General features: G+C 48.1%; 1 protein-coding gene across 1 annotated transcript in view; it reads left to right on the top strand.

Moving 5' to 3' along the window:
* UBE3C (ubiquitin protein ligase E3C) overlaps positions 1 to 12,154 on the top strand; it is an 81,644-nt gene that overhangs the window by 58,353 nt on the left and 11,137 nt on the right. Inside the window, exon 19 of the mRNA XM_074315031.2 lies at positions 8,651 to 8,863. Coding sequence (XP_074171132.1) covers positions 8,651 to 8,863 — 213 coding nt within the window. The remainder of the gene's footprint in view (positions 1 to 8,650; positions 8,864 to 12,154) is intronic.

Below are 12,154 nucleotides of genomic sequence, written 5' to 3'. Positions count from 1 at the left end.
CTTTAATGCATATGTTAGTGATTGTTTACTGTGATGAAGTGCAAAGAGGTCCTCAAGAGCAGTCCTACGTAGGAAGAATTACTCCATGTCACTGGTCACTTCTCAATTAAAAGTTCCATTAGCAGATGATTCCTGCTTTTGGTGTGGGTCGTGATTGCATTTTATCGCCTGTAAATCAGGCTCCAGACGGGGAATAAATAAACAGCTCAGTGTGGTAATGTCATCTTGAATTTTTTTTTACAAATAGAAGCACCTAGGTCCATTTAAGCCAATTAAGTTCAGAATATTTATTGAAGGAAATCTTTTATCATATTTGAATTCTGTTTGAAAATGGCTCTTTTTTTTTCTTGCTTTACAATATTGATTTAATTGGAACAGACTACCTATAAATCAGATTATTTGATAATATCATGGTCATATATTTCAAACTTTTAATTAGCAGATTGTGAAGTGTCAGCATAGTTTATAATTTTGTATTTTAGTAGAATTCAGTGTGCCCTTAATATATCATACAATGCAATGTTGGCAGTTAACAGTTTGTCCTGAGAGTTTTGAGAGTGGGAAAATTTATTCTCCTATATCATTAGAGTCCTTTTATAAAATGTTCACTGAATTTGCTGAGGCTTTGAAACTGTAGGTGTAGGTGAATACTAGTAATTAAAGTTACCTTGGCCCTTGAATGGCAAAGCTCCTTTGTTATTGTTGCTTGTTTTGAACTCTCAGACTCATCCACATTCAGTGAAATTGAGCGTCTTCGTCTGATTGTCACCAGACTAAGTGCTGCGATCGCTAACGTTAACATGTCTTTTCCCTAGATTTTTTAAACATAATATTCAGCAAATAGTTGATTATTTTATGCTGAACACAAGCCTTCCAATCAACGTTAAGACTTTTTTACTTTGATGTCTAGCAGATTTCACATGCGTGCTTTCTCTGAATCTCCCAGTTATGGACAATTCCTTATCAGCTTGCTCTGATTCACTGACAGCTTTTTTGGAAGCAGAAAAATGAAAGATCGTTATTTATAAATGATCACTTTATTTAAATCTTACCCTCCGGAGAACTGTGCCTGCTTTTGTAGCATTCTAATAATCAACAGTTTGTATTCTTTTTCATGAAAAACAAAGCATTCACAGATCTGGAGATTATTCTTCTTGTCACTGAAAGTCATGGTTTTCTATGTAGTTCATTTTATTTCTTCAAAATTAAACATGAAATGGGAATGGTGTAGATTGGACAGTGAAAGTGACAGCAGCAGTCCAGAATGCAGTTCATTCCAGCTCCTAAAAATATCATTACAGTTTTAACCACTCCGAGAGCCACCAAGATTTGTTCTGCTCCTAGATAAAGCAGGTCTTGTGTACTCGTGAGATGTCCCTTCTCATGGTTTTTAAGCTCTCCCAGACAACTAGCTGAACGGGTCAGTGCTGAGGCCGTCTCCTTTTTCCGGCCGTGTTCAGTTGTCACCATGACAGTGAGAAACGCACTCTTGCCAGGCCTGCTGCATCTCTTGGGCCTTCGTGCACTAAGGACAGTGAGTGTCTAAAACTCAAATACCGCTAATTTAAATCCTGTAAACATTTAAATACACATTTAAAATTAGTACATTGAACTTGATGCAAAGCAAGCCAAGTGAAGCGGTAGATTGTTCCTCTTGCTGCTAACTAAAACTGATCAGTTTGTTTGGGGCCAGAGCATGGGGTTGAGCTCAGGCTCTTGAGTGACACAGACCAAGCTGGGGGGTCCCGGCTCCAGCCACAGGGACCTTGGCAGCAGCGTGCGGGGTCTGTGTGATGTCTCAGGTCTCCTGGGTGCCTCTGACGGTGTGAACCCCTTAGGTGGCAGCAGGGACGCGAGCAGGAGACCGGTGGAGGGGTCCCAGGCGTTCGGGTTGAGTGGGCATGGAGTCTCCTTCCTGCAAGGTAGTGCTGGAGAGGAGTAGTCGGGGCCAAGAGGATTTGCAGACGAGTGGATGTTGGGGTGTGAGAGGACTGCATGGGTTTTGTTGTGAGAACTAGGAGGGGCAGATTTGGGGTGCTGCTGAAATGTTTGCTTCTCCTTCAGTCCGAGCTGTCTGTCAGACATTCACATAGAGAATGAGGTGGCACTTGAGTGAGGGGCCATGTCTGGGCTGAAGCGTCCCCTTCACATCGTACTTGACGTGACACTGGCTGCTGTCACCCAGGTAGTGAGTGCAGCGAGGGAGAAGGACGGGCTGAGCACTGAATCCCAGCCGTTTCTGCACCCGGAGCTCGGAGGATGTCAGCCGGGGAAGTTGAGGAGAAGCAGCTGCGAAGGGAGAGGAAACCAGGACAGTGTGATGTTGTGAAGCCAAATATGGACTTTCAGGGCAGAGAGTGATGAGGCATGTTAGACAGATAAGGATGGAGAGGTGACCGTCATTTAGCAGGAGGGGGACAAGCAGCTTCCAGGGGCCGTGGGGGCCAAAGCCTCAGCGCATGGGCCGAGAAGAATGGGAGCAGTAGCTTCCACAAGTATCTGACGATGTCCTGTGTCCTGTGGTCGAAGTAGCCCCACAGAAATAGGCACCTGGGGAAGCATGTGAGGCCATAAATACCACCCCACGCGCCCTCACCAGTACATTGGGGGGCAGTCGTGTGAGCTCTTGAGTGAACAGACTGCAGTTTTCCCGGCAGTGTGGGGGGTGACACAGGCCTGACCTTGAGTGGGAGAGGCCAGAAACGGTGCGTTCTGCAGGCCACCATTGACGTAAGTTCACGAGCAGGCACAACTACCATGTCGTTGGACATCAGTGACTGTCACTGGTGAACGCTTTTGGTCATGAAGATGTAAGTTCTTCATGGCATTGTTGGTGGGCAGAGTGGGAGGAGCAGACCAGTTTCTTCTCCCTTGTGGAGCCTGAACTGGGAGCCATGGAGCTCGCAGGAGGCAGGAGAGAAGGATCAGCTCGCAGCTGGCCAGTGTTGTGCGCGTGCTGGGGGCTGATTTCTGGATAGCCAACAAGGAAAAGGGGATAGGAGAAGTGGCTTGCGTCTCCACCACCCCAGCACCCCCTACAGATTTTCGTGAAAGAACTGTTGAAAAAGAAAGCTGTCACAGCGTGAGGGCACATGATCCCCTGCAGTGGACAAGTGGACGGCGCCCCTCCCGAGAGCTGCCATGCAGAGCTGGGGGTGGCTGCACTCGCGGTTCAGGGGAGGCAGCGTGCATGGGGGGTCTGGGACGTGCGTACTGGGGGTCTCAGTGGGGGAGGGGACGCACCCTCAGCCTGCCCGTGGTGCCTTTTCCTGACTTACCACCCAGTGCACCCTGCTCTGCCCCTCCAGTGGACACATGCTGATTCATGAATGAACAGCGTCCATTTCAGCTCCGTCGTGTTTAAAGAAACTGCAGGGCGCCCGAGTGAGCGCAGCGTTTGGTTGTGCCGGGGAGGAGGGTGGAGGACCTGGCCCGTGCACAGGAGCCCTGGGGTCCTGCGTGGTGTGAGCGCACGCGGAATGCAAGTCCTCACGTGGAAGACATGGGACTGTGCAGATGGGGGTAGAGGAGTGACTGGTGTGGGAGGGTGTTGGTGTAGGGTTGTGACGGCCCAGGATTGACAATGGGTCTTGACGTTTTTGTACTTTTGTGTAACCTGAAATGTCCCAAAAGAGAATGTGTTTTCTTTGCAAACAAATTCATGGGTGGTGTGGTTTCCCAGCACACGGCTGGCAATTTCTAAGTGTTTGTTAGATGCTCGGGCGCCATATGCTGTGTGTAGACTCATGCGTTAAAGATGAGGTGTGCTCGCTTCAGCAGCATGTATAGTAAAAGATGAGGTGTGTTCCCTGCCCTCAGGAGCTTCCAGCAATAGAAATCGGTGGTAGTCCCGGTCAGACCACATTGTCAGCTCTTGGGTATTAACTCTGAAGCACGAATGCTGCGTTTCCCCGAAAATAAGATCCAGCCGGACCATCAGCTCTAATGCATCTTTTGGAGCAAAAATTAATATAAGACCCAGTATTATATTATACCGGTATTATATCATATCATATATCATATCATATCATATCTCATACCTGGTCTTATGTTATAGTAAAATAAGACCAGGTCTTGTATTAATTTTTGCTCTAAAAGACTCATTAGAGCTGATGGTCTGGCTGGATCTTCTTTTCGGGGGAATAAGGTATGAAGTTAAATAGCGTATCGTTGTCAGCATGGTGCCTTAAACTGCAGTACTAGCTAGCATGGGCCGCAATAATTAGTTACCATCTGCTTCGCAATAGGATGGCTTTGTAAAAGGACACCTGATATAGTTTTTAGATTAAGTTATAACTGTTCACTTTAGAGCCGCCTGAAGATTGATAAAGATGCATTTGGAAAGCATTATTTTTTTATTGATTCTTAATGTAGTAAATTACTGAAGTGACTGGGCAGCGAACAGAAATGGCCTGTGGTGGGGTCGGCATTCGAGCTCCTGAGCACCACAGCTCGCAGTAATTGCACAGCCACTGTGCTCACTTCCATTAAAAGGCTTCTACTATAATTAATCCTTTTTATTTCACATCATGTTGGCACAATTTCTCGCTATAAACACTCATAAAAGACAGACAGTTGAAAAATCCGTTACAGGTTTTTGCCATATACCTATGGCTACTTTTCGTGACAAGTTATTGAGACGCTTCTAGGAACAAGAGTGGTGCAGCTGGCTGCGAATTAAGCCAATGTGAAAAACGCTAAGTGGATTATTTTGCATAAAAAATAGGCAGTTTTTGAAGTAGTATAATTAACCTGTGTTTGGAGAATACCTTGATTTATGCTTACATTTGTATCTCGGTTGCATACATTATGGAAATTTAATTTATAATCCATTTAGCTGATGCAGCCATAGTTTTAGTGCCATCATTTATTAGTGCTTGTGTATTAAATGCTCTGAAGGTTTACAGCTGCCTTACGTAAAAAATTATACCTATGCATTTGCATTTTATGAGTCACAGTGGGATTTCTGTTTAAAATTCAGGTAGCTCTGATCTATTTAACGAATCTCTCTGGTTTATTGTTACTAATGCAGAAATGGCAAACAATGACCTTACATATTGAGCATCAAGTGATTTACACTCCAGTTTACTTTAAAGTCCACTGTACAAATGAGGCTTTTCCTCAGCACCTGGAACCAGTGCTGCCGTCTTTGCAGAACGTTCTCCTTGGCTCTGAAGCCATCACTCACTCAGGAGTCCTGTGGCCGGGGAGTGCCCCGGCTAGCAGTGTTGGCCATTCCTGCCCCGCGCAAACCCGCCTTCCAAACAGCTCTTTCTTTACGTCACCGGTAGGTGACTTAAGTGCTGGTTGCAGTTTATTATTCAATCTCTCGTTAAGAAGTCCTTTTTGCCATCTTTTCAGAATTAATGGGGAAAGCATTAGTCTTCAGATCAGAAATAAAAGCACAGGGACATAAAGCCTCGGTTCCCTGCATTCTCGGGGGAACTGCGGAGAACACGGTGGACGCCTGTCACCGGAGCTCTTCCGTCGCAGTCGCCTTTCTGGTTTCCTCCCGTTGTATTAGTGGGTGAAACTTTGAAATGTAGGTCTGAAGGGGTATCTCAGTGTTCTCTGGTTTTTGGGAGGAAAGGAAAAGCATTCCTGAGTGTGTAAATTTGGTGTGTGTTTAAGGATCGTGATTTTATGGACGGCCACATGTAAAACAGTTGGTTAAATACTGTAGCTGTGCTGGAAGCTATGACTAAGGAAAGGTTTCGCTCCAACCAAGGTGAACAGCGGTGTCGGCTACACTTGTCTTCTTTGCTGGAAGGTGGGAGGAGCTGAGTTCCAGCTCTTGTGTGCGTTAGTTCACACGCAGCTGTCTCGTTGAACCCTCGTTTCACATGTCGTGTGGATGGATGTGGTCAGGGCGGCGGCCTCCTGGAAGAGCGACTCCTGCAGCAGTTACAGCTTCGTGCTGGGGATGGCCCTTAGGTGAAAGTTGATTTTTATTGGGGTTTTCCAGGTGTAGTGTGATAGCGCCCGAGTCTTAAAGCAGTGGCCTAGTGAGGTCTGAAGGTACCGCAGAGCTCGTGGCAGGGGTTTCAGAGATGGGGTTCTTCCAGCCCTCACCCTCTCTGTCTCAGGCTGGGTCACAGGCTGCCCCCAGACAGAGAAATGTTCACGGTCACCTGAGTTTGAGACTGTGCCTCCAGCTGTCCATTTACAAGTTGGGGGTGTGGCATCATTTCTCCTCTCACCTGGGAAGGTGGGGAGCATGGCAGAGGAGTCTGGTAAATACGGATCTCAACAAAAATGACCTCTGTAGAGGAAACCCAGGTTGCCCCTGACTCCCAGGTAAGAGTCACGGGTACCATGTTTCCCCAAAAATAAGACCTAGTTGGACAATCAGCTCTAATGTGTTTTTTGGAGCAAAAATTAATATAAGACCCGGTCTTACTTTCCTATAAGACCAAGTATAATAATAATATAATACCACGTCTTACATTAATTTTTGCTCCAGAAGACGCATTAGAGCTGATGGTCCGGCTAGGTCTTAATTTCGGGGAAAAACGGTACCTTACCACCGGGTGGCTTTGCACGTGGGCCAGGGGAGGTGAGGGAGTCAGTGCCCGGTGCTTAGCCTGGCGCCCAGCACAGAGCAGCCACGCGGTAAGTGAGAACTGTGGTTTTCAGGAGCACATTTGCTGGGGAGCGTTGGTTCCGCCATCCCAATCAGCCCTGTTAGAATCACATCAGAACCTCTGGAGGCTCTGCAGTGCCTTGCGATTCTCATGCATCTTACAGCCTCAGGCCCTAGGAGGCTGCTGGGAAGCCTCCTCCCCGTCCTCTGCTAGAGTGTCTCTGAGGTCGGTACAGTATTCCCCAGCGACACCCACCCAGTACCACTCGGCATCGAGGAGCAGTGAATCCAAACCCCACTGCCACCCACTGTGCCAGCCAGAAATCTGAAATGACAGAGACGGCCGTGCTGATCATTGGTGATCATTGTGTGTCTTGGTGGCAGGATCACTGCATTTTGGAAAACAGCCGGGTGACCCAATACTTCCACTGTCAGCAGATCTTAAGTATCACTAACGAGAAATGAGAGCAGAGAGCCACAGAAAGGCTCACACATGACGTTGTAGCAGCTGTATTTACCGTAGCTCCAACTGAAAACAACCCATGTGTCCATTACCAGGCAAATATGTGTGTATTTATTACACAGCAATAAATTAGAGAACAAACAGTAACATAGATGAATCTCAAAAACATTGTTGTGAGAAGACATACAAAAGAATACATACTGTATAATCCCATTTATGAAGGGCTAGAACTGGTAAAACTTAGGGTGGTGGTAACAAAATGGGGGTTAGCAGGAGTTGGTAGGGGGGTGTTGCCTTAAGGGGCTGAGGGAACTCTGGATTTGTGGAAGGGGTGTAAGTGTTTTTATCTTGATATGACAGGTCGTTACACAGGTATAATCGAATATGACAATTCAGTCTGTACCTGTAAGTTGCACGTTTTCTCTTACTATGTGGAAATTACACTTTCTGTACACGCGCAGGGCGTTGCACATGGCGACCCTGAGGCATGAAGGGACGCAGTGACAGCACTGGTGTGGGCCGCAGGGAGTCTGGGCTTGGGTCTCAGTCCCGCCACCGCCCAACTCCTGACAGCTACACAAGCCTCTCAGTTCTCAGGCCCAGGTCCAATTTAGGATGGCGGTTGGCACACCTCGGCCTGTGGGCCAGACCCAGCCCGCCACCTACTTTTGTGTGGACAGTGTGCTAAGAATGCTTTTTCCACTTGCTGGTTGAAAAAACATTTTAAAGAACAGTAATATTTCTTAAGTTGGAAATTATGTGAATTGCCACTTAGCACACAGCTGCCCTCACTCGCCATGCTCTGCACTCCCTTTGTGCAGCCAAAGCAGAGTGGGGGTGACCAAGGCCGTCTGGCCTGCTGTCATGGGCTGAATCGTGACCCCCAAAAGATATGCTCGAGTCCTAATACCCCGTGCCTGTGAATGTACCTTATTTGGAAATGTGTCATCAGGTTCAGATGGGTTAGAGTAGGTCCCCAAATCCAGTGACTAGCATCCTTATGAGAGAGTAGACAGAGATTCAGACACACAGCGGAGACACAAGGCGGGGGCAGATGGGAGGGATGTGGCTGCCAGTCCAGCTCCACCACGGACTCCGGCAACGCCAGAGGCCGGACGAGGCAGGGAAGAATCCTTCCCCTGAGCCTTCAGCGAGAGCTCGGCCCTGAGACACCTGATTCTGGGCCTCCAGACCGGGGAGGCAGTAAGATCCCGTTTGCTGCTTTGAGCCATTCAGTTAGTGCAGCAGCCTGGGAAATGGATGCACCTGCAAAGCCCTTTGCAGAAAATGCTTGCCAACCTCTCGTACGTGGAGGATATGGCCCCTTCACATCTCACTGGTGTTAACACTCTAATTTCAGCCCCAGAATTCTTTGGTAGTCTCTTCTAGAGTTTTCAACATACTGAATGCATGAACTGAATCCTTACCTTTGGCACATGGTAAACGCTCACCAAATACCAGCTCCCGCCATCCTCTTGTTTTATGGAGGGAAAGTGTCTACTCTCTCAGGGCTGCTAGCTGTCCGTTTGCACAGCCTCTTTCGGGAAGTATGAAGAAGATGCCTGTGAGATGCTGACTGACCCTGGTCCTTGCTCTCCTCTCAGGCCCTCTACGAGAACATGCTGGTAGAGCTGCCCTTTGCTGGGTTCTTCCTGTCCAAGTTGCTGGGAACCAGCGCCGACGTGGACATCCATCACCTAGCTTCCTTAGATCCAGAAGTGTACAAGAATTTGCTTTTTCTCAAGAGCTATGAAGGCGACGTGGAGGAGCTGGGCCTGAACTTCACCGTGGTGAACAATGAGCTCGGGGAGGCACAGGTGAGCCTGACAACCAGCTTCCATCCATGTGGTGGGGGCAGCTCACCCACCTGTGTTTCCTTCTGTATAGAATCATCCACTTTATATTGTTTGAGCTTTTGCACATTTTAGTTGGAAGAGTCACAGTGGCTGATGGTTCGAGAGGGAGAGTTGAAGGGCCTGCAACACTGCCCACCTCAGGCTCACAGGTGGGTGATGGGCTCTGCCCCCTCAGTGATTGGGTACGCCCCCTCAGTGATCAGCCCCACCCCCTCAGTGATAGGCTCCACCTCCTCGGCAATGGGTTCCGCCCCCTTGGTGATGGGTGGTCCTGCACACTGACCACCCTGGGAAACCCAGGTAATGAAGCCTTGTTTTCTGTCTCACTCATGGTTCGGGTTCCAACAGCAGCCCTGGGTAGTTCCGCTCCCTCGGTGCTCGTCCACTCACTGCACCTTGCTGCTGTAATGCAGGTTGCCAGGATGTTTTTTCCGATCTTCATTATACATCTGATTGCTCTTAATATTTTTATTCTTTATTTTTAAAAAGCGTATGTTAGAGACTCAAACTAATTTTTAAATAACAGCTTTCTTGAGCTACAATTCACACACCACATAAGCCACCAGTGCAGTTTAGTACGTCCATTGAACCGTGCGCCATCACCGACATCTATGCTTAGGATATTTTGTCACCCCAGAGAGACTGTGCCCGTTGGCGGGTCACTCCCACCCCCAGTCGAGGCCAGCACGGGTGGCTTTCTGCCTGAACGTTTTACTTAATGGGATTCTCACAGCACGTGGCCTTTGTGACTGGCTCCTGTCACTTACTGTTGCTGGTGTCAGTGCTTTGTTTCTTTTTCTGGCTGAATGATGTCCTGTCGTGTGGATGTGCCACAACACACGAACTATTTATGGTGGGTTGACAACATCTGGCATTTGCTACCACCATTATGAGGATGGGCAGTAGGTAGAGGTACAGATGGCCTACGTGGCCACGAGGTGACACTTCCTGAAGCTGGTGGTAGGGACGTGGGCGTTCGCCATATTGTTCTGTCTACGTTTATGGGCAGATGTTCCCATAATTTACGAAACTCATTTTAGCATACATACAAATCAAGGATATTCCAAGTCATATTTGTTACCATCTCTCATTTTATTAGATTTTAAAGTAACCAACTGTGTTTATCTAACTTATGTTTGATTTTCAGACAAGTATGTCTTTTTCACAGGGGAGAGTATCTTTTCTATGACTCTTTTTTTTTTTTTAGTACTCACACATACACTCACTGACATACACCAACACATTCTCTCACATAATTTTTTTTTAAAGATTTTATTGGGGAAGGGGAACAGGACTTTTTATTGGGGGACAGTGGTACTTCAGGACTTTTCCAAGTCAACTTGTTGTCCTTTCAATCTTAGCTGTGGAGGACGCAGCTCAACTCCAGGTCCAGTTGCCGTTGTTAGTTGCAGGGGGCACAGCCCACCATCCCTTGCGGGAGTCGAACCGGCAACCTTGTGGTTGAGAGGACGCACTCCAACCAACTGAGCCATCCGGGAGCTCAGCGGCAGCTCAGCTCAAGGTGCCGTGTTCAATCTTAGTTGCAAGGGCGCAACCCACCATCCCTTGTGGGAGTTGAGGAATCGAACCGGCAACCTTGTGGTGAGAGCCCGCACTCCAATCAGCTGAGCCATTTGGCCACCCGGGAGCTGAGCGGCAGCTCATTGACTTCATTCTAGTTGCAGAGGGCGCAGCTCGCTGGCCCATGTGGGAATCAAACCGGCAGCCCCATTGCCCAGAGCTCGCACTCTGACCACCTGAGCCACCTGTCCGCCCTTCTACAATTCTTAGGTACTCATAGATCGATAATCTTTTCTGAATCTAATAGTTGATTTTAACTACAAAAAATATGGTATCTTGAAACTTTGTAATTGTTGCTCCAAATTTTTGTTATTACTTGGTTTCTGATCCAGGCTCTCAAAGATCCCCAGCTTCGCCAGTTTGAAATTAACTGCATATTAAATAGTTGAATCACCATTGAGAAAGCATCGACCCCCACGGGGTCCTTAACCTACTTCCAGGTCGAAACACGAACATTTCATTATGCTAAACACACATTGATCAAGTTTGGATCAGTGCCATTTGGCCTTTTTATATCCCATTACCTGCTTGTCACCGTGCCTCGTCTTTATTTCCTCGTTCATTCATGACGTACCCGTGACGCTCTGTGTCCTGGCCACTATGCTATGCATAGGAGGGCTTTTTAAACTCTAAGACCATGTACGTTGTAACGAGAGAGGCAGAGGTGAGCTGTGTAGTAGATGTGAAGTTTAGTCGTAGCTGACACGGAGGCCAGGAGGGCTGTCTGCGAGGGACCCTGGTGGGTGAGAAGGAGATCACGTCACTGGGAGGTGAGCAGGTTTCCGAGCGGCTGAAGCTCACAGGGCGTGTAGAAGAGGAGGTAGATGGCGCCGAGGCGTCTGGGCTGCTTCCTGTCGTCGTGGAGAACCGGCTAAGGCCTTGGGCCTTAGAAAGGCTAAACAAACTCAGAAGGAGAGCCAGTGTTTCGTTGTTGTTGTGTTTCCGCGCCTCAGAGTACGATGGTTAAGCAGGTGCACTTCTGAGCGGGGCGAGTGAGCAACAGGAAGACGTTTGGCCTCCTGTCGCAGGGAGCTGCGGTTTGCTTCTCCGAGTCAGGGCAGCACACCTGGGAGCAGCCCGGTGTCCTCTGGGTCTGTTGGTCCCAGGATTCAGAGATGCCGTGACTTCCCCTGCAATCTTCATTTGTAAAGTCATGTTCTGTAGATGAGTGTCTTGAGCTAAGTAGGTTTTATGTGAGTCGGGGGGGGGGGCAGGCAGGATGTCATTATGCCAACTCTCCATCCCCCGCCCCAGCCCCGACACCCACCACTCCACTTTCTGTCACTGTGAGTCTGACGACTGTAGGCCCTCATATGAGTGGACTCGCACTGTTTGTCCTTTTGTGACTGGTTCATTTCACTGAGCAGGAAGTCCTCAGGGTCCATCCACATCGTAGCCGGTGTCAGAATTTATTCCTTTTTAAGGCTAAGTAATATTCCATTGCATGTATGTGTTGCATTGGTTTATTCATTCGTCTCTCAGTGGACAGCAGAGTTGGTTCAGTTCATGAATAATGCCACAAAGTGGAACTGTTGGCTCATGTGGCAGTTCTGTTTATCTTTTTGAGGACCCTCCACACTGTTTTCCTAGTGGTCACACCATTTTCCCCCACCAGCAGTGCATGGCCGGTCAGTTTCTCCACATCCTCCCAAGACTCATTTTCTGTTTTCT

Source organism: Rhinolophus sinicus, chromosome 8, assembly GCF_057876585.1.
Source record: "Rhinolophus sinicus isolate RSI-liver-muscle chromosome 8, RSI-T2T, whole genome shotgun sequence".
Taxonomy (NCBI): Eukaryota; Metazoa; Chordata; class Mammalia; order Chiroptera; family Rhinolophidae; genus Rhinolophus; species Rhinolophus sinicus.
The sequence above is the reverse complement of the archived record's forward strand: the minus strand, read 5'-3'. Positions and strand labels throughout refer to the sequence as shown.